The sequence below is a fragment of the Sporisorium graminicola genome, chromosome SGRAM_8 (assembly GCF_005498985.1).
Source record: "Sporisorium graminicola strain CBS 10092 chromosome SGRAM_8, whole genome shotgun sequence".
NCBI lineage: Eukaryota > Fungi > Basidiomycota > Ustilaginomycetes > Ustilaginales > Ustilaginaceae > Sporisorium > Sporisorium graminicola.
In genome coordinates this window covers 51,161-72,861 of record NC_043738.1, presented here as the reverse complement: position 1 = coordinate 72,861, position 21,701 = coordinate 51,161, and the positions used below count along the sequence as shown (strand labels likewise).

The 21,701-nt window shown below is 57.1% G+C and overlaps 5 protein-coding genes across 5 annotated transcripts; 3 read left to right on the top strand and 2 right to left on the bottom strand.

The window, feature by feature from the left end:
* Positions 1-553: 553 nt before the first annotated feature.
* Positions 554-2,962, bottom strand: EX895_005804 (uncharacterized protein; the record flags this gene model as incomplete). Its single annotated transcript, XM_029886396.1, has 1 exon — positions 554-2,962. The coding sequence occupies one exon, from the start codon at positions 2,960-2,962 to the stop codon at positions 554-556; it is 2,409 nt and encodes an 802-aa protein (XP_029736709.1).
* Positions 2,963-6,059: 3,097 nt separating this feature from the next.
* EX895_005803 (uncharacterized protein) lies at positions 6,060-9,311 on the top strand (the record flags this gene model as incomplete). Its single annotated transcript, XM_029886395.1, has 1 exon — positions 6,060-9,311. The coding sequence occupies one exon, from the start codon at positions 6,060-6,062 to the stop codon at positions 9,309-9,311; it is 3,252 nt and encodes a 1,083-aa protein (XP_029736708.1).
* Positions 9,312-14,192: 4,881 nt separating this feature from the next.
* EX895_005802 (uncharacterized protein) lies at positions 14,193-15,194 on the top strand (the record flags this gene model as incomplete). The annotated part of the gene is made up of 1 exon (XM_029886394.1): positions 14,193-15,194. One exon carries the CDS (start codon positions 14,193-14,195, stop codon positions 15,192-15,194), a length of 1,002 nt encoding a protein of 333 aa, XP_029736707.1.
* A 331-nt stretch (positions 15,195-15,525) lies between these two features.
* On the bottom strand, positions 15,526-16,139 carry EX895_005801 (uncharacterized protein; the record flags this gene model as incomplete). The annotated part of the gene is made up of 2 exons (XM_029886393.1): positions 15,526-15,643; positions 15,730-16,139. The coding sequence occupies 2 exons, from the start codon at positions 16,137-16,139 to the stop codon at positions 15,526-15,528; spliced, it is 528 nt and encodes a 175-aa protein (XP_029736706.1).
* A 544-nt stretch (positions 16,140-16,683) lies between these two features.
* EX895_005800 (uncharacterized protein) lies at positions 16,684-21,681 on the top strand (the record flags this gene model as incomplete). Its single annotated transcript, XM_029886392.1, has 1 exon — positions 16,684-21,681. One exon carries the CDS (start codon positions 16,684-16,686, stop codon positions 21,679-21,681), a length of 4,998 nt encoding a protein of 1,665 aa, XP_029736705.1.
* Positions 21,682-21,701: the final 20 nt, after the last annotated feature.

The window sequence follows — 21,701 nt, the reverse complement described above, 5'->3', positions numbered from 1 at the left end:
TCCCGAAGGATTTGCCTGCCGAGCGAACCGCGGTACGTCGGGGCGATGGGTATTCGCACAGAGACCGAGGGGTAGACTATAAGAGGTGGCCTGGTCGCGCTGAGCGAAGAGATAGGGACCGCACCGGAGGATATGATCACGTCGAGGAGCGAGGCGTGCATCCTGATCGTCAGCGAATGATTGGCGGTGGGACGAACCCGTACGCCCCTGGCAGAACTAATCGCGATAGTAGCGGCGATGCGTATACAAGACCGATGCGCAGATGGGGCCAGCCTGACTCGAATCGCGGCCGAGATCGCTCCCTGTCACCACAAGCTCCTCCTCCTCATCGACGGTCGTCTGGAGCTATGCGTGCTTCACCTTCGTACTAATTAGCTCACCTACAACGCACAAGCTCATACCCTTAACTCATCGTCAGCATTCATCACATCTCAATCAACGCCTTGTTAGCAGTGATCACATTCAGAACAAACATAGGATGGCTCCTAAGAATCGAGATCTTTTTGTTTGGTTGTTGAAAGGCGAGAATACAAATCGTCGTGCGTTTCTGTGCTCAGCGCTTCTTCCGTGAGCCCCCAGCACCCTTTCGACTGCTCGAGCTGCTCTTGCTCGGCGCATCCTCTTCGGCATCTCGATCTTCCGGCGCCGCGCGTTTCCGACTCGCGCGGCCACTGCCCGCAGAAGGCCCAGTGGGGATAGCCGGCTCGTCGACATCTCTCCCTGCCCTACGTTCAGATCTCGCCTGACTTCTCGCCTCGCGTTCGCGTTCCTTCTCCCTCTCGCGTTCACGTTCCCGCTCGCTGCGGTCACGATCGCGATGTGAGGAAGACGATTCACGTTCACGATGCGAAGAGGTATTCCCAGTCGTGGTGCGACGACGGCGTCCCCCGGCAGAGGACTGCGATGCGGTCTCGTCGTCCCGGTCATCGGTAGCACGTTTGGAGGATCGAGAGGACGAGGTGGCGCCGCGGCGCGAGGTGTAGCCGTCATCGTGGTCGCGTCCGTTGGCGCTGGCCGTTTCGTGCTGGTCATGCGTGCCTTCGCGTCGACTTCGACCTGACGTACCTCCACCGCCGCGTCGATGCCCTCGGTCGGGACTACGGTCTCGAGAATCCCAGCCATCGGCGTGTCCGCGATCGTCATCAGCTCCTCCTCCTCCACCACCGCCGCCGCTGGTGGCGCCGTAGTCGAGAAGATCAGCTGCACCCGCTCCCGTATCCCGATCGTTGTACCGCTTGCCTGGGTTCTTGGGCCCAGAGGGAACATTAGGCGGCAGAGTGGGCGACACAGCACGACCACCGCGTGAGTTGGTCGAACTGCCTGCAACCGCAGCGGCGCGGCCTCGGATCGAAGTGCCTTTCGTGGCGGCTGCGGGTCCGGAAGGGGCCGATTTTGGCGGTGCTGGCTTGGGTGCGGGAGCCGTAGGCGCTTTGGGGATGTCGTTCGAATTCGATACCGGGAAGCCCGCAGCCGCTGCTTGGGACGGGTCGATACCGGAAGCGCCAAAGAAGAGAGACATGTCGGCTTCCGACATGGGCTTCATGTGTGGTGCGCCGCCCATCGAAGAAGGAGGCCCAAGTCCAGCGCCTGGGGCGTCGTCAGTGTTCTCTTGTTTAATTCCGGCAGGTGGCGTGTCCCAGCCGTGTGCAGCATTCTGCTGGTCGGCTTGCTGGTCGTTGGGCCTGTCGTCTCGATCGTGGGGAGGTGGGTAGGGCGAGTGGTGTCCGTCGTGTTGACCTTGTCCTTGCGGGAAGGGCGAGTTACTGAAACGCTGCTGTTGCTGTAGGTGCTGTGGGTGCTGGTGCTGTTGTTGGTGATGGTTGTTGTGTTGCTCCCTGGCGCCGCCATTGGATTGCTGACCTCCAAACATGCCAGGCATCATCATGCTGTTCATGCCACCCCTTGCAATACCACCCATGGGCGGCATGTTGTTCATGCCAGACATGGGAGGCATACCGGGCATACCCGACATACTGGCCATCATGGCCATCATCTGATCGGGTGGCATGGGAGGCATACCCATCGGCCCCGCGCCACTCGAACCGCCGTTCTGCGCCATCATGGCTTGCATCGCCTGGGGCGGAGGCATCATGGCCATCATCTGCTGCATGTTGGGCATCATATCGCCATTACCCCCACCGCCAAAGAGGGCATTCTCGGTGTTCTTCCTCGCCTCGGTCATGCGCTCCTTTTTCCCGCGCCAGAGACCCCACGACTCTTCGTTGAAGCCGTAGTTGAAGTAGTCGGTGAGGTCGGCGCCGTAGCGTCTCCACGGTTTCTCGGCGAGATTTTCAAGATCAATGTCGAAGATGTCTTGGGACGAACTCTCTTCTTCCTCGACGGCATCTTCGGGTTTGGGGTAGGCGCGGTCCTCGGGTCCCGGTGAAAGGTTCAGTCGCGGTGCCGTGGAGGGGACGGCAGGAGGTGCGCCTTCGGGACCGGTGCCATCGAGCGCAGTGGCTGGCTTGACGGGAGGTGCACCGGGAGGCTGTGGAGCTAATGACGACGGAGTGGCTGCCACGGCAGAGGCTGGGCTGGCGGAAGCCAGCAGCTGCGATCGCGAGAGGGGAGTGTATTCGGAAGTGAGCGTCGATTGAGGGCGCTGAGGCGTGCTTTGCGATGGCAGAGGTCGAGCGCCAGGAGCACCTGGCCGTTGGAAGCCTGGGCGCACAGGTTGTTGTGCTTCCTGTGTTGCATCTATGATGAACTCGATGTCCGAGTCGCTGTCATCGTCATTGTCGTCGTCGTCTCCTTCCTCGTCGTCGTCCTCCTCACCATCATCTCCTTGTCCGGCATCCTTCGCGTTGTTTATTGTTACTGTTCCAGTAGCATCAGCGTTTTCTGTCTTGGCATGCGCCGGAGTAGTCGGCGTTGCCCCGTTGGCTGCATCGTCTGATCGAGAAGCGGTAGGGGCGACGGCTGGCTCGTCGCCGTACAAGAAAGCGTCGTCGTCGTCCTCCATGGTTGTGCAGCGATGGTCGCGAGCGGAAGGCGTGATTCAAGTGATCGAATTGTGCGTCGAAGACTTGAAGGTCGGTGGAGTAAGGAGCCGCGTTGAGTTACAGTCTGAGCGCCGGCGACCGATGGGAAAAGGGAAGGTGGAAGGCTCTTTCTTCTTGGCGTTGGCTGTGTGTTGTGTGTGTGTGTCGATTTGCATTTTTTGGTCGCTCTCGTGTGCGCAAGCTTGTTGTGCAGTGCGCTCAGTCGAAAGATCGGCTGTAGCGCCGAGCAAATCGGGGAAAACATTTCAGAGATCAGCGATCGTCGACGCGTCTCTTCCTCTTACACGTACGACAGCCCACGCGAAGAATTTCAAAGCGCGTCATAGCGATGGGGCTTCTTCTCTCTCTCACTCTCCAAGTCCTACCGCACAGTTTCGCGGGCAGCCAAGGCTGATCGAACGGACCAAGCTCGTACCTCAACTGCTTGCACTTGACTTCTGGCTGTCTGAGAAGGAATGCAACAGCTGAGCGGACCAGAGAAGGGCTCTGCTTGAACGAAGGACCAGCTTTGTGTCGCGTCAAGCCTTTCAAAATTGTAGTCGCGTTGATCGTCGGTGCAGCAGCCGAGCTCGGAGGGGGCTTCAACGTCGACGCGTCGGAAGGCAAGCAGTCGTTCGCAACTTGCATCTGCAGACGGCATTTCCGGTTCCGAGAGAGAGATGAACGAAAAAGATGCAGCCGGACGGAAAGTGCGGGACGGGGGAGAACGCGCGCGGAAAAGATGTGGCTGCCAGGGTCTTGAACCCTGGGGTCCAATCTTTTGTTTCTACGTGTCGGTCCGAAACTAAAATCGACGGGAAATGTTTTTGCTCGCAGGGGATCCAGGCTGGGGACCGAAAATTTGGGCTTGTCAATGCGCCGCCTTGCGCCACTTTTGAACTTGGCTCCGTGCAGCAGCCTATCGTGCGATTTTGATCCACGGCAGACAGCCGTGAACAGCGAAAAGGTGTGGGTCAATTTCTTCATCGTATCGAGCCGAGGATCGAAAGTCTCGTTCAGCCTCGAAACTAGCACTTGAGTCATTCCCAAGCAGAGCTAACCAAGCTGAGCCAGCAGCGTATGCGTCATGCTGTGTTGCTTGCATACGATTTGCTTGCTTGCTTCCTCTACGCGATGACAGCCGCCGCAGGCTTCGCATATGAGGAGCAAGAGAGCAAGAAGCTGCTGTCACTTTGAAAGTGGAGCTCGCAGGTTGGAGGATGGCGACGATCAAGTCCGACGCGAGGGCGACGCAATTGCAATTTCGACAGAAAATCCGGAAAAGCCCACTGGAGCAGTGTCGTAACACATTCTTTCCACCACCATCGGCGCCCACCTCTCGCGTTGTGGTGCCTATTCAACTCGATATGCCCCGCCGCGTGTTCGCTGTCGGTGCGACGCTCTCCAACCACTTTGCCCCTTCCTCTCCAGCCTTGTGCTTCTTTCCACTTGTCCTTGCAACACAAGAAGGCTGAACGACATGGCAATGCTTCGAGCACAGACCTAATAGGGAGATGTTGGTGCCGACTAGAGTACTTACTGCGAACAACCAAAGGGCTAAGCCGAGCTGTAAGAGAATGAAGAAGGAAGAAGGAAGACCGGCGAATGAATGGGGTTGGCTCTGGCTCTCCTTTTTTCGGCTTTTCTTTTTCTTGTTGGCACGCGAGGCGTGAGAAGAGAGGAGACGACGGCTCGCTACGGAGCATAAACTGTTCCAAATTTCTGGCACCGCGACAGAGGTTGAAAAACATCACCTTGCAGAAAAGGACACTCGTCCAGTGAGGACGTAGCCGCGCGCGATATCGAGTCGGGCGGACGACGACGACTCGAGCAAGTAGCCAGCCAAACCAGCCAGTCCAGCGCAAAATTTGGCAGGCGAGCGAGGCTGAGTGAGAGAGAGAGACTGTGAGTGACTGTGGCTGAGGCTTGTTGAACCCTAACTTGTCTCCTCACCACCATCCTTGAAAGGTCATTCATTCTTTACTTCCTCATGGTTCAGTAAAGTCGAGCATAGCCATCTCTCATCGCCAACTCCATCCCGCCTCTCTCTAGGCGATCCGTCTTTCAGCCTCCGACATCGCTAGGCTACTTTACTCTACCTTCCGACCAAAGCTCTTTTCAGCTGTCTACGTCAATCAATCTTTCTCTTCTTCTTCCTCTTCTTCATCATCATCACCACCATCAAACGACACAATCTTCAGAGCCAGAGAACCTTTCTGTGTCCCATCTTGTAACATCCTACGATTTCGAGTTCGATAACGACCCTTTTGCACGTAAACACGTCTTTCTGTTGTCAACTGGCTTTGATGCTGCCGTTCGCCGAATCGCCTCCATCCACAGTCAACATTCAAGTTCAGCCTACATCCTAGGCTCAGTGCATACGTCCTCCGACCTTTCGTACGTAGAAGCGCCGCATACTTTGCTGCGCATCTCGGAAAGAAGGCCCCTGAGCGCCGTAGTTTCTTTTCCTTCTCACCACAACCACCGTTGCTGCTGCTTCCTCCGATCGAGTTTGCGGCTAGGTGAAGAGTGGCTCGACACTTTCGACGCCCCCTCCGCGCCTCGCGCCCACCCCGCCCTGGGTTAGTCGCCATCATATCCCCTCTCTAATTTCTTCTGGTTACCCGGCAGCCGATATCGCTCTGCCCAACCCACATTGCTTGTCTCGCGACCTTTTCGCAACATTTCAACACGGAGCCGATTGAATCTCGATCCCGACACCATTCTTTTCCGCAGTCGTTAGCCATCTTTTTGACTATCATCAGAGCCAAGGACTGCTAGCTATCAACTTTAGCTCGTCCTTCCAGTTGTTATTACGAAAGACTCGGATACTCTCACGCTCCTCACTCGAGTACTAGGGACCATCTCTTCCGTCAGCGCATATTCTTTCTGAGGCGTCCGATTCGTTACGCCAGCGCTCTCCTGATCGTACTTGCGACCAGCGTTCTTTGTTCTTGATCGTTTCGTTACCCATTTCCGACTCCTATACCCCAACCCTCGACTCGACTCGAAGTCAGTCAGCTTCTCCTTCTCTTTCGCAGCCTTTTGTATACGCTCTACCTTCGTCGCCTAACCATCATGGCGGATACTTTCGACTTTGACGCTTTCATCTCCTCTCCTTCGCAGGCAGAGGTCGCCCCACCTATCTCCGCCAACAAAAACACCCTTGCCAATGGCGCTGCCTCCACCGTCGATAACCTCGGTAACGTGGTCGCCACCAGCGGTGTCAGCAATCTCGACGGCGCCGCCGCCGCCTCGTCGCTGCTTGGTCCTACCAAAGACATGATCTCGTCCTTCTCTGATCAAGGTATGAACGTCGGATTCGATGCCAACGGTCTCCTGTCCAATGGGACCCTCGACATGATGAGCGGCTCCGCGCTCATGAGCCAGTCCAACTCGCTCATTTTCGGCAGCAACCCCGGCGATTCTTACGGAAATGACCTCATGGATTCGTGGGACGTAGGCTCGACTGCCGCTGCAGCTAATGGAGGCGCTTCCTCGTTCGATTTTGCTGGTGTGCAGTCTGCGGGCAACGGTAAAGCCTCCACTGGTTCGATGCCCACCTCGACAGCTCCTGTGCCACCTACAATGACCCCGACAGAAGGAGCCAAACGCGACGTCACTGCATCCTACCGCGGTCAGATCGCTGCGCACCACTCCCATCTCATGAACACCCGCACATTTCTCGGCCCCAACGGTGCTGGTAGTCGCAGCTCATCCTCCATCCCTCGCGTCTCCACCTTCAAGCGTATTCCGCCTCCTCTGCAGCGCGGCATCACGGCTCCCAATGCTGCTCGAGCCAACCTCAGCCTACAAGAGCGCCGACGCCTCTCGCGACAGGCAGCAAAACAAGGCGCCAACGGCGCACATCTTCAGCCAGCCTTTGTACCAACTGCACCGCAGGCTGCCGCGCCAGGGATTGGCGGGCCTGTTCCTACTGTGGCCGGTCGCGGCGCTAAGCGTGGCATCGCCGACGACAGCGGACAAATCAGCAGCAGCCCCATGCATGCATCACATCTGCCTTCCCGCAGCGTCTCGTTCCTCAACGATTCGTCTGGCTCATCCGTGTCGTCGTCAAGCTTGTCGCCACAAAAGATGCTGGATAGCCGCTCAGGTAGCTTTGTGCCTCTGCTTTCCGGCGGCGCAACCAGCGGCGGTGTCGATCCCCCGTCGCACGTCTATCAGGGCAACTTCAATACCACCTCGGGCGAGGCCATCCCGACCTCCAACAAGTACTCGAGTTCTGGCGTTGATGTGCTCGGGATCTTGTCGCGTGCCATCACCCGCGCCAACCCGAGCATTGCCCTCGGTCCCGTCGACCTGTCGTGCTCCTTTGCCATTTCGGATGCGCGCCACCCCGAGCAGCCCCTCATCTACGCTAGCGAGACCTTCTGCCACTTGACCGGGTACACGCTCCACGAGATTCTCGGCAAGAACTGTCGATTCCTGCAAACGCCCGGTGTGCCTCTCGAGTCTGGTGCTGAACGTAAACACACCGACAACCGCGCCGTCGAGCACCTCAAGCGACACTTGATCGGCTTCCGAGAGTGTCAGGCGAGTCTCATCAATTATCGCAAGGACGGCAGCCCGTTCATCAACCTCGTCACTGTGGTGCCCGTCTCGTGGTCGGATCCATCGCAGGTCGACTTCCTCGTCGGCTTCCAGGTCGACTTGGTCGAGCAACCCGGCGCCATCCTTGAGCGCAAGGACGACGGCTCCTACCTCGTCAACTACCGTTCCATCAACGACCCGCCACACTCGGCCATCCTGGGTGCGGACGAGATGGGCAAGGACGCCGATGCTGAAGCGTCCAAGCAAGCTGCCATCGCTGCCGACATTCTCGATCTCATCCACGGCGTGGGCCCCTGCGATTCCAAGCAGTGGTCCCGCGTGCTCTTGGAAAATTCGCACGACCTCATCTATGTGCTCTCTCTCAAGGGCACCTTCCTGTACGTTTCGCCGTCGATCGAGCGCATCCTTGGCTACACGGCCGAGGAAGTGATCGGCAAGTCGATTTCGGAATTCTGCCATCCTAGCGATGTGGTCCCCGTCTTCCGCGAGCTGAAGGACTCGACGAGCAATGCCAGCATTGCAGCGGCCGCCTCGCGCAGCCTCCGCACAGAGGGGGTTGCCAATCCGTTGACCAAGGGCGGAGGCGGCCAGGCCGGTCCGCGCGTCAACCTGACGCTGCGTATGCGACACAAGCACGACGGTCACCGTTGGATCGAAAGCAGTGGTAAGCTTCACCTCGAACAGGGCAAGGGCCGCAAAGTGGTCATTTCTAGTGGCCGACCGCGTCCCGTGTACAACCTGGCGTGGGAGCATGTGCGCCGTGGTGCCGAGTCGGCGCAGCCCTCGTTCTGGTCGAAGCTCTCTATCGATGGCGTCTTTCTGAGCACGACCGGTCCCGTCGCCGAGGTGCTCAACTGCGATGGCAGGGACATCTTTGGTCGCCACGTACTCGAGGTGACCAACTACGAGGCGGCGCCGTCGTTGCTGCAGGCGTTACGGAGCAGTCAGGCCATGAGCGTCTCGCATCTGATGGGCGACGGTGCCAGCAACACCACACCCGTGCTCTCCTCGTTCTACCCTTCGTCAGCTGCGGCAGGCCCCGCGCTGTCCACAGTGTTTGTGCACATTCAGCGTGCTTCGGCGGAAAGCTCGTGGATGATCCCGAATGTGGCCTATCCCAAGGGTGGTCCTCAGCCGGCCTTTGATGCCACTGGCACCAGCGTCGACTCGCTCACGTCAGTGTTTGGAGAGCTGTCGACCTACCGCAGCTCGTCGTGGGTGTTTGAGATGCACCAGCTCAAGAACGTCAATCGTCGACTGAAGGACGAAATTCGCGCGCTACGCCGCCAGTCGAGAGACCACTTGACCGCCAGCGGACACGGCATGGCCGCGAACGGCGCCAAGGTGTCGGTGCCACCGAGCCCGACCGTAGCCGGAGGACGTCGACGCAGCGGACCTATGTTGGATCTTTCGGCGTTCAGCATGGGTCAAGGCTCTTCGGTTCCTCACATCCAGGCGCCGAGCCCCATCAAGCGACGCCCGGATCATGGCCACGGCCATCGTCAGCACTTGAGGCCGACGGCGGCGTTGACGTACCTGCATGCCGGTCACAGCACAGATTTCGGCAGCAGCAGTTCTTCGGGATCCGAGATCTCGCCCTTTGGAGAGAGAACTCTCCACGAACGTCGTTCGGGCTCGGGCGATGCTTCGGACGAGACAGCGGCCACCACCACCACGTCGGGCGATACCTCGGAGAAGGACGGCGGTTCCAACAGCGGCAGCAACAGTCGTCGCGGATCTGGGTCCGCTGAGGCTTAGTCCCAGTCGCCACCATCGCCACACAAAAAGATAAGGTGTTTCCTTTTTCTGTTCCCGCTCTCCATACTTTCCCTTGAACAGGGTATTTTTCGTTGTTTCCGTTTGTCTTTTGGTGTCTCATTGTCACTTTTTTGGTACCACTATCGTATCTCGTTTTGTGCTCACACACAAAGCCTGGCGCTCCCGTGTTGGCTGGGGAGCATTCTTTTTGGATTCACAGGTCATTTAATTGTAGTCAAGTTTCTCGTCCGTTCTCGCTTGTGTGATGTGTTGCGAGATGTCGATTTCAAATGCCTTCTAAGGTTGGATGAGGCGGGGGAGATATAGGCACATTCATCTCTGTCTTGAGGATCGGAAATGTCGATCTGAGAATAGAGAGGTGGATCTAACATATTGGAAATCACGACTGACTGTGTGCGCTGAGTCAGTTGCTTACACACTGTACCAACTTGTTCCATTTGAGGCGGTGAGAAATCTGGTTCTTAGGACGACGGGTGACGATCAAGGGACGCAAGGTGGAACTGCCGGTTTCATGATTTTCTGTCTGCGATGACGTTGGATGGTGCGGGCGGGGCGTGGAACCGCTTGGGGCAGTATGTGGACGGTATGGACTTGGTACAGTACAAATCGCGGACCTTATGGACAATGGGTCGAGAGGGGGAAGGAAAATGATGCACCCCAACAACTATCGCAAAACATGTGATCGCACCGCATCGGACACAGCGTCGAGCTGCACACGGCGATGAGAGGGGTGGAGGTGCGATCGCAGACCAGGAGCCGGCGGAAGCACGGTTACGGGAAGATCTATCCGGGAATCGAGAACATCGCCATGATGATGATGTATGAGGTTGAGAAGCAGGAAAGTGTGCGGTGGCTCATGCAGTACATTCCGAGCCATGTTTCTCGCGCTGCTTCCGGCTCCCTTGCCTGGGTTTCTGTGGACGCCGATTGCTCGGGCACAAGCGCGCGTACTGTACCATAATTCTGTGTCTCGGCAAATTTGCGAGCCCAAAGGCAGTTTTCGATTTTTAATTAATTTGTTTTTTTTTGCCCCCGCCCGGCTGTCACACATCGCTAACCTTTTCCATTGTGACGTTAAGCTTGGCGACTTTCGTTAGGCGACCAGGTATCGCCTCTCGCTCGGCGTTCCGCGCTGCTGCCCATCCTCTCCTGGCGACAAGGAATGGCTGGTACTGTATCTATGAATGCGGTAGACCGTCCGAAAAGAACAGAAGATTTGATGACGAGCACGAGCAGGTACCGTACTACAGTACAGGAATGGGCAGCGAGGTGGAAGGAGGACGCTGCTTCCGAATTCTCGTCACCCCCGCGCCGGCAAGTGCATGTTCTCATCGTTATTTGGCACTCCGAATTCGTCTAGATCAGCTACTCCCATGCAGCTCCAACAAGTGGGATCGTGAGGAGATAGAAGTTTCTTCTGGTCGAGATGAGCTGGATGTGCGTCGACATACTGAATTTGGCTTGGGTTTGGAAACAAGCCCGCGTGTGAGCATCGTCATGTTTCGCTATAGCGCGTATTGCAGCAACGGCGATTTATGCCAGCTGACTGGTGTCTCAGTCTATTGAGCTAATGGTGCAGCACATACACACGCACTGTCGTGATCCCCCAGTCACCAAGTTCTCAGCCAAATGGCAACACTGAACGTTTCCGGTCTTGTTTCAGTGTTATGATAGCATCAGGTCATTGACTGCCACCCCCACAGAACTACGCTTCACCTGATCTTGTGGTCGACCCGCGGCTTGCCCTGGAACAACTCCGTGCAGGACGAAGACCATACTGTGGGAAGCCGTGCGGAGATCCAACATGGAAGAGATACGATGAGCAACCCCCATCGAACCACACCTCTGAACCTGTCGTCATGCGGAAGGTTTGCCTCTCGATACGGATTCGACGCAAGCCTAAAGATGTGTTCTATGCAACGGTAACCATCAAGCGAGCTATCCCTGCCGGGGTGCAAACGTTTCGGACCTTCTCGACTGGCCTCTTGAGACAATATGACGATGTACTGTACAGTTTTAATTTATCGAGATCATACAGTCGCGTGAGTGCGGTGGCGCAAGGACGAGGAATGTCGCGAAACGAGACATGGCTCGCGTACCCTGGCTAAGCCACCGATATCTGACGACACCAGAGGGTTATGGCGGTCGGATGCATAACGTGGTTGCGAAGCTTGTCGGACAAAGTCCACGGGGCGCAACGCACTCGGAGCAGTGGGTCCGCCAAACGAAAGGGATTAGTGTAAAACAGCCGCGACACGGTTTGTCGTCACCAGACATTAGCATTCCTTTCGTCGCCGAGCGCATCACGTTGGCAAAGGGTTCGTCCATGCGATGCCGAACCCACCTTCATCTCGCCAATTTACATCATTTCATTGTCAACAGCAAAATTGAGCGTAGGCACTCTACAGTACGGCAGCAAACGAGGTGAGGGTAGTGCACGTCGTAAAAGCTCTTCCATGCACTTACTGTATTACCTTCGTGTTCTGCACCGTTGAGAGTTTTATTTTCTGGTCGACTCGGCGGCTACAGAGTTGGAGCGTGCGAGGCTCAAGCCATCGAGCCCAATTCTCGGGACGGAAGATGTCTCGAATGTGCGGAGGAGGAGACCCGAGGGAGCGAGATACAAAAGCGAGCCGAAGCGGATGGGCATGTGAACGTGAAATATAGATGATTGCGTCTGGCGACATGACGAGCAGCAGGCATAAAAAAATCATCCTGTTGGGATCGAGTTGACTAAATTTTCAAAAAGGAAAGGTGGTCACTGGCAAAGGTGTGCAGCGGGCGTGACATCGGATGCGGTTATGCGGACGCTAGCAGCTTTTCGCAAAACCCAAGCGAGCTAGAGAAGTCGAGGCCCTTTGTGACCATCAGTAGGGATGGGAGCTGGGGCGGGGCTGACTGGGGCATGGCATGAATCATTGTGCAGAGCGATCGGACCAGATGCAGTAATCAAGAAAAAAGGGAGAGAAAGAGAGAGAGAGAATGCCAGTTGCTTCGAGCCGAGTGGCTGGCTGTCTGGCTGAAATTGCTCATTTGCCGTGGTGGTGCGCGACTGCTTGAAGGGGGTTTTCTAATTGAATTTTGGTATTCTTTTTGCGGGAGAAAGAGCGTGCGGTAACGCTGTGCCGTCATCATCTGCTTGCGGCTGCCTCTAAAAATAATCAATTTCTTAGCAAAACAAAAGACAAAGGGCGGCCACACCTGTCAAGCTGTGCCTCGCTTTCCATCGTTCGTGCCTGGCATCCAAGCAGCAGCAGCAGCAGCGGCATTCCTTTTGAGACGTCACCCACATTCTGTGCAGCACCCCACGGCTTTCCATTCGCCGCTTTCCTGCTCTTTCTACTGAACCTTACCCAGCGCCCCTACCAGCCCCCGGCAACCTCCTCGCGATTGCTTGGTTGCCATTGCCGTTGGCGCGGACTCCGAATTCGTGCAGTGTTGGTCGCACACTGACAGGCGTCGCGCCCATTCTCCTCCCAACCCAATGAGAGAGCTTCTTCTACTCGTCTCCTCGCTCTGGCACCACAACAAAGCGATCTCGATGCCGAGGCGGGACAGTGTCAAGAGGAGTAATGCGTCCAGCATGGCGCCGCTTTGGTATTGCCTCGCTTGGGCTGCTTTGCCCTGTTTCCGTCTCACTTTTGCCAAATAGTCAGCTGCTATCGCCGAGAGCTGAGCCCCCTCCGCTTCCGCTTCCTAGACTGCAGAAGCCCGTCATACGAACGGTCGCCTGACAAAAAGCTCTGAATGACATTTTGAGACATTCGGTGCGTGTCGCTTTCTGGCGGTACAATGCCCGCATACGCATACGCATATGCGTACGCACAACCTACGGTGCGTTCCAGAAACGACGTCGCTCGGTCTCGCCAAGAAAGCAGTTCCTCTCGTTCTTTCGTCTCTTGCGCTCGCTTGTGTGTCGTTGACCTGCACATGCCAGCAATACGTCGCCACTTGACGTCGTTTGTGTCTGTTTCATTTTCTTCTTGTCGCTGCCCTCCTGCTTTCGGCCTGAAACCATGCCTCCGTTCTAGCTATGTCACGGCTCGCCACTCCACCTCGCCGCCTCGCGCCTCGCTTGTCTGCTCGGTGCACGCCTCCAGACCCGCATTTTCTCGGGGACCATGTCTGCCATCGCTGTGCACCGCCATGCCACATTATCACTCATGAGCTCTAATCGTGCAGCAAGACGTCAATAAGGCTCTTGACTGGTCTCACACCCTGGCAACCACCTGCAAGGCGATCGCAGGAACGGTGCCGTCATTGCTCATTCCGCTCCACCGAGCACGACAGACAGCACTCGTCGCAATTAGCTCTGACATCATTGACTCGTCCGCCGAGTTCAACCTCTGCCCAACGGATGGTCATCTTACTGGGTTTTTCGTACCACTTGGCCTCTTTGCCCGCAGCTTGCGTCACTCGACTCGACTCGACTCGACTCCACTTGCACCTGCACCTTCCAACTTCCCTTTTTGACCGATGCCTCGTGCGAGCCGAGCACTTTTCGAAGCTTGCAAACGGCAAAGCTTCTTCGGTGACGACATTCGACCCTTTCCCGTCTTGCCTGGCGTACACGGCGGCTGGTCCGCTACAGTTGCTATCCGTCCCAGGTCAATCTAGGACTTCGCGGTCTCTCCTTGGGCTCGGCACAACCCTGTTCCCCTTGGGTCTTCATCTGGCTCGGAAGCAAAGATGCGAAAAAACATATAAGGGAGCTCGTTTAGACACCTCATCTCAATCCTTCATCAACAACTATCTTCTTCCTCATACCCATCCCGGACTAAGATAACAACAGCCCGCTCTTGCAAGTACGCTATATTAGCCCTCTAAGCTCTTCACCAAGTTTATAACCTACAGTCCACCATGAACACCGTCAAGAAGGTTCTTTCGCGCAAGTCGCAGTCTGGTGACGACTCGTCGGACGACGGCCGTCTCTCGTCGTCGACCGCCCCCACCTCCAACCCTGGCTCGCCCGCCAGCCGCCAGAAGGAGTTCAACTCGGTTGACTCTGTCACCGCTGGCCACCACTCCACCCGCACCACCAAGCCCAGCACCACCGAGAAGATCGAGAACAAGATCGAGCACGGTCTTGGCCGATCCAGCGACGTTCACGCTACCGACGGCAGCATCCGCCACAAGCACGGCCACGACGTGAACAGCTCCAAGCACCTCGACCTGAACAGCGGTAAGGTTGACCAGGACGTCCAGCACCTTGCTGCCGTCACTCACGAGACGCACCAGCGCCACGAGGTGGAGGAGGTGCAGCGCCAGCGCGAGCACGAGCGCCACGTGCACCACGTCCAGCACCACGTCCAGCCCGTTCTGGACTCGGAGCACTCTGCCGAGAAGGTTCACTCCAAGATCCACCCCGTTACCAAGGTGCACGAGACGCACGCCTCGACCGACAAGGATGCTGCCCTGCTCACCTCGGTCGCTGGCAAGCACCAGGACCAGTACACCGAGGCACCCGTGCACCGCCAGGTTGTCGACAAGGGTGAGATCGTCAACGAGAACCTCCACCACCACATCCACAACGTTGTGCAGCCCGTCATCGAGAAGGACTCGCACGAGTACCACCGCATCCAGACCGTCATCCCCACGCACGTTGTCACTCACGAGGCGCCCATCGTCCACGAGTCGACCCAGCACAAGCCCGTCAGCAAGGACGAGTTCCTCTCGGGCGGCGGCAGCCTCGACAACAAGCTGCGCTCGGTTCACGAGGCCAACCTGCTCAACACGGGCAAGTGCGACCGCAAGGTCGACGGTGTTGCCGAGAAGCTCGAGCGCGAGCTCGGCCTCAAGAGCAGCATCACCCCCACCACCGGTGCCACCAAGAACACCACCTCCACCACCACTGCTATCTAAATGGTAGAACGTGTGGACGTTCGCTGTTCGACCCTTTGCTCGCTAGTCTGATCCGTTAAATTAGCTTGTATCGTATACTCTCTCTCGCACTCAACGTTGATACCATCACAACTTCACTTGTTCCAAGTCTTGAAGATATCCCAGAGCACAATCCTCTTTGTGTTTCCGCTTCTTACTGCCAATTTAATTTCTGTTTCTTTTACTCATCTGTAACTTAGTCCGTGACTGCCTCCCTGAGTATATTACTCGATATTGGCTTTGCTGGTGTGGTGATCGTGGGTATAATGCCGTTGATTATGTTAATACAAGTATGAAGGATTGGGCGCGGTCGCTACGCACTTGCTGCTGGCATGTGGGGGTAGTCGCCATCCTCCTGATCTGCTGCTTCTTCAGTCTGAGCGAAAAAGTCTTGCAGAAAGACATCCGGCGGCGGAACACCTTGTCTGTCTCTGTAACCCCAATACGACCAACGATTCTTTAGGTCAGCTACTGCACTGTTGCTCTAAAGTCATGTACACTGGGGTAACCAACTTACGTCAAGGCTCCGGGAAGAAGAAAAGTGAATTTCCCGCCACTCTTGAGCGGAGGAGGAGTATGTTCATATCCCAGCTGCAAGTTGCACCTGGAACACTGGAAAGGATACTGCTTCTCCAGCGAGCCGTCTGGACGCTGGATGAATTTGGCCGAGCCTTGCGATGCGCTAACCTTGAACACTCTGGCTTTGCGCACCTTTTGCGGTGCACCTGTGATCGAGTATGGCGGCGAGTCTAGACAGCGCAAGACACGTGCATTGTCGAGCGGTCGCAGTGGGAGGCTTGAGAGAGGACGGTCCGAGACGAGCACGAATTCACCGCAAAGGCAGTAGTAGACGTTGAGCGCGTCGGATCCGGTGCGACGTGCATGGATGGAAGACGAGGCGGGTGCGTTGGGGTTGTTCCTTCTCATCGCGGACAACGAGGTGAGGGGGTGGTGGTGGTGGTAGGGCTGAGTGAGGAAGAACAATTCACAGTGTCGTGCGAGTCGAAGCAAAAGTGGAGGCTTTTCTGCACGTGACCGAGGCGTATGCGCGTATTGTGAGACTTCTTGGCTGTGGCCGAGAAAACAATTATTTTTCGAGCTCAGGCTTGAGTATCGAGTCGACGCGTCGGGGGCGGCGCGGATTTGGCATTTTGGCTCAGCGCAAAGAGAGAGCAACACTTGAGACTCGCCTGCCAGCCTTGGCCTTGATGGGGAAGAGCAACACATTTCAGCGGGCGGCGGGCGGGGCGCGCCTTTTTCAGGGCTGAGTTGTGTGAACCCTGATCACTTGTCTGCCTTGCTTCACTCTTCCTTCATCCTCGGATCATCACCACTTACTTACCTCTTCCATCGACAAGACACGCATCCAAACGGACGTCCTCAGCTGCTGTAAACATCTCGCGACCGGTCGTACATTTTCTTCTTGCTCCCATACTACGCTGCACATTCGTGCATACTCATTCACACCAACATGCCGCTTCGCAGGGCAGCCGCCACAAAAGCGCGTGACTCGATCGCATCCAGCGCTTCATCTAGATCCTCGCTGTCCCCCTCTCCCACCGAACAGGTGAAATCAACACGTTCGTCCCGCTCGTCGGCAGCCACCAAGTCCAAACCATCCACAACAGCAGCGTCTTCGAGAACGCGCAGACGCATTCAAGACTCTGACGATGAAGATCAAGAGAGCGATGATGACAACGAGCAGGAAAGCGAAGAGGAGCAAGACGACGAGGATGACGAGCCCGACACTCCGGTCAAACCCGCTCCCAGGTCAAGGGCAGCAAAGCCATTCGCCAAGCCGGCATCACGCACATCAACAGCACGCTCGCAACCTTCCACTCGAATTGCAAAAGTTACACCACCTCCTGTAAAGCCATCCAGATCGCGCGCCAAAAAGGTAGTAGAGAGCGAAGAGGAGGACGAGGAGGAGACAGATGAAGTCGAAAAGTCGCTCAGCCTTGCTCGTGACGACGATGGAAGCGACGACCAAGAAGAAGACGATGACGACGATGTCATCCAATCACCTACCGCCCGTCGAAGCACCAAATCTGCCAAGGCATCTTCTTCCTCAGCCAAGCAGAAGGCCCTCCCAGTCAAGCACGAGGACTCGGCAGAAGAAGAAGAAGAAGAAGATCTCGACTCTGATGCCTCCGAGGTCTCGTTCAAGGAAGCACGCTCCAATACTCCCGAGCTTAAAGATGCAGCAGACGCACCGCAGACGCCCTCGTCTAGCTTGCTCAAGCAGATCGCAACCCCGGCCAAGCCCGTTGCACCTGCTGGTCCTCTCAAACGTCTCGTCATCCATAAGATGGTGCTCAACGACTTCAAATCCTACGCCGGTCGCCAAGAGATTGGTCCCTTCCACAAATCCTTCTCCTCGGTCGTCGGCCCCAACGGAAGCGGAAAGAGCAATGTCATCGACTCGCTCCTCTTTGTCTTTGGTTGGAGAGCCACAAAGATGCGTCAGGGCAAGCTCAGCGAGCTCATCCACAACTCGGCCGGCAAGGAGAATCTCTCGCAGTGCAGCGTCGAGGTCTGGTTCCGCGAAATCATCGACCTCCCTGGCGACGGCTTCAAAGTGGTCCCTGGCAGCAAGCTCGTCGTTTCGCGTACCGCCTACCGCAACAACACCTCCCAGTACTTTATCAATGCGCGCAAGTCGACGTTTACCGAGTGCACCAGCCTTCTCAAGGCCAAGGGCATCGACCTCGACCACAAACGGTTCCTCATCTTGCAAGGTGAAGTTGAGTCCATCGCTCAGATGCCCCCACGTGCCAAGAACGAGCATGAAGAAGGTCTACTCGAGTATCTCGAAGACATCATCGGCACCAGCTGCTTCAAGACGCCCATCGAGGAGCAGGCCAAGCTCGTCGACGAAGCCAACGAGAAGCGCGCTGAGAAACTTGGCCGTCTCAAGATCGTCCAAAAGGAGAAGGACGCTCTCGAAGCCAAAAAGCGCGAAGCCGAACGCTTCCTCCGAGCCCAGAACGAGCTCACCCGCCGACAGTCTGCACTCTGGCAGCTGTACAGTCTCGAGGCTAAGGACAACATCAAGGTTGCTACCGATGCCATCGAAAAGTACACGGCGCGTCTGGCACAAGAGGCTGAGAAGCACTCTGGATCCCGGGCCGACATCGAAGAGCTCGAAGCAGAATACAAGGCGCTCGTCAAAGAGTTCGACAGCATTGCCCGCGGAACCGAAAAGGTCGCCAAGGAGCTTGCACGCTTCGAAAAGGAGGATGTCCAGCTGCAAGAAAAGCGCAAGCACGTCGAGTCCAAGAAGAAGAAGCTCGCAAAGTCGATCGCTGACGACCGCCACGCTGCATCCGAGGCACAAGCCACCGCCTCCGACTCGGCCCATAAGATCGAAAAAGAGCAAGCCGAGCTGCGCAAGCTAGAGAGTTCGCTCGAGCGCGAAGAAGCTCAGCTCGAAAAGATCCGCGATTCGCTCAAGGGCAAGACCGAAAAGTTCAGCCGCGCCATCGAGCAGAAGCAGCGTGAGCTTCAGCCCTGGACCGCCAAAATTAGCGAAAAGTCGGCCGCCAAGAACGTTGCCCTTGAAGAGCGTGATCTGCTCGCCAGCCGCGGTGCGCAGGTCGAAGCCAGCATTGCCGAAGCCAAGGACGCGCTCCGCAACCTCGAGCTCGACAACGAGTCCAAGCACGAAGAGGTTGAGAGCCTCAACCAGGAGCGACGTGACCTCGAGAAGAAGATTGCTTCCTGCCAGAAGCAGCTCGACGACATGAAGCAGCAAGAAGCCGCGCTGCGCAACAAGGTCGTCTCGGCGCGTTCCAAGGCCGACGAAGCACGCGCCACCGTCAGCGCCAGTCGATCGCGCGGAGACGTGCTTTCGAGCCTCACGCGCCAAGCCGAGCTCGGCATGATCAAAGGCTTCCACGGTCGGCTCGGCAACCTCGGCGTCATCGACGACAAGTACGACGTCGCCATCAGCACCGCCTGTCCCGGACTCAACAACATTGTGGTTGACTCGGTCGACTGCGGCCAAGCTTGCATCGAGCATCTGCGCAAGAACAACCTGGGTCGTGCAAACTTTGTTCTGCTCAACAGCCTCGGCATCAGTGCCGCTGCTCTCGAGCCCATCACGACGCCCGAGAACGTCCCGCGACTCTTTGACCTCGTCAAGCCACGTGAGCCTCGCTTTGCAGCTGCTTTCTACCACCAGCTGCGCGACACGCTTGTCGCCAAGGACCTCGCACACGCCAACCGCATCGCCTACGGTGCCAAACGCTGGCGTGTCGTGACGCTCGACGGCCAGCTCATTGATAAGAGCGGTACCATGTCGGGTGGCGGCAACAAGGTCTCACGCGGTGCCATGAGCTCCAAATTTGCCGCCGACGAGGTTTCGCCGGAGCAGCTGCAGCGTATGGAGCGCGATCGCGACTCGCTCGAAGACACGCTGCGCGGCCACGTCGCGTCCATGAAGACGGTCGAGTCGCTGCTCGACGGCCATCGCGCTCGTGCACCGCAGATCGATGTGGCGCTCGACAAGATCCGCATGGACCTCGAGAGCGGCGAGCAGCGAGTCACCGAAGCAAAGAGGCGTGTTGCTGAGCTCAAGGCCGAGAGCAAACCAGACGCCAACGATGCTTCGCGAATTGCTGAGCTCGATGGCCAGATCGCGTCGCTCGAGAAGGAGATTTCCAAGCTCACCGAAAAGAGCAGCGCCATCGAACGCGACATTGAGCGGCTTCAGGAGCAGATTCTCGAGGCAGGCGGTGTCGAGCTAAGAACGCAAAACAGCAAGGTCGACAGCATCAAGGAGAAAATTGAGCTCTCGTCCGAGCTAACCACCAAAGCCGAGGTAGCCAAGTCGAAAGCGCAGAAGGACGTGCTCAAGCTGCAAAAGTCGCTCGAGAAGAACGAGGCGCAACTCGAGGAGCTGGAGGGCGAGCTGGAGCAGCTGCGCGAGCAGATTGCGAGCAACTCTCAAGCCGCGGACGGCGTGAGAGCTAAGGTCGAGGAGGCACAGCACCTCATGGACACTAAAGCCGAAGAGCGCGACGAGATCAAGTCGGAGCTCGACGAACGTTCAGAGTCGGCCAACGCATTCCGTGCGCTCGAGATGGAGATCAAACAGAATCTCGAGGATAATGAACGTTTCCGAAGCGAGCACGAGAAGCAACTCAAGCACCTGCGCGAGAAGCTGGCCGCCTTGTCGCTCCACCACATCGACGAAGACGATGATAGTGACGACGAGGAGGCTGGCGACGCGCAAGTAAAAGACGAGGAGGATGCCGAGGGTGACCAAGGCCGCAAAGCGTCCGGAAAGCGTTCCAAGTCTTCCAAGAAGCGATCCTCCGCCAACGCGGACGTCGTAGACGAGGACGGCGAGGAGGAGGAGGGCGACAACGACGATGATGACAACGTCAACGACGAGCTGTTCGAGTATCCCGAAGATGAGCTGCGTGCTATAGATAAGAACGCGCTCAAAGCGACGATCGTGGCGTACGAGACGGATGTGGCGAATGGTTCGGCCAACATGTCGGTGCTGGCCGAGTACCGCAAGCGTGAAGGCGAGTTCCTGGCTCGAGCCAAGGATCTCGAGGCGACGACGCAGGAGCGTGATGCGGCCAAGCAGAGGTACGACGACCTGCGCAAGCAGCGATTGGAAAACTTCATGGCGGGCTTCAGCATCATCTCGTCCAAGCTCAAGGAGATGTACCAGACCATCACACTCGGAGGCAACGCCGAGCTCGAGCTGGTCGACTCGCTGGACCCCTTTGCCGAAGGCATCCTGTTCTCGGTGATGCCGCCCAAGAAGTCGTGGAAGAATATTTCGAACTTGTCGGGTGGTGAAAAGACGCTGTCGTCGCTGGCGCTCGTGTTTGCGCTTCACGCGTACAAGCCGACGCCGGTGTACGTGATGGACGAGATCGATGCAGCGTTGGACTTCCGCAACGTGTCGATCGTGGCCAACCTGATCAAGGAGCGCACGAAAGGTGGACAGTTTATCATCATTTCCTTGCGCAACAACATGTTTGAGCTGTCGTCGCGCCTGATCGGCGTGTACAAGACGGCCAACTGCACCAAATCGCTCACGATCGACAACACCGACCTGCTTGCACCTCCGCCGGCGCCCGCAGTCAACGCAGCCGGAGGTGGACACTCTCGACCGAGCATGGCAATGATCCCCGGGTCGCCAGCAGCGACTCCCTTGCATCGCTCGCAGCAGGCAAGTCTGGTGGCGGCTACACCTCGACCAGGTGGACACGGCATGATGCCCCCCAAGACGCCGTCTGCTAGTGTCGCGTCGAAACCAGGAACGTCGTTGAACTTGCAGGCTCTGATGACGCCGGCGATCGGCAAGACGCCGTCGTCGGTGCTGCAGCGGTCGAGGATGCACAACTCGTTTGCCTCATCCAACTTCCTTGCAGAAAAGGCGAAGGGGATCAAAGGCCCGGCGTTGGGTGTAGCCAAGAGGAGCGTTTCGCAGACGGTCGAGGAGTGATGAATGTATAATGAGATTTC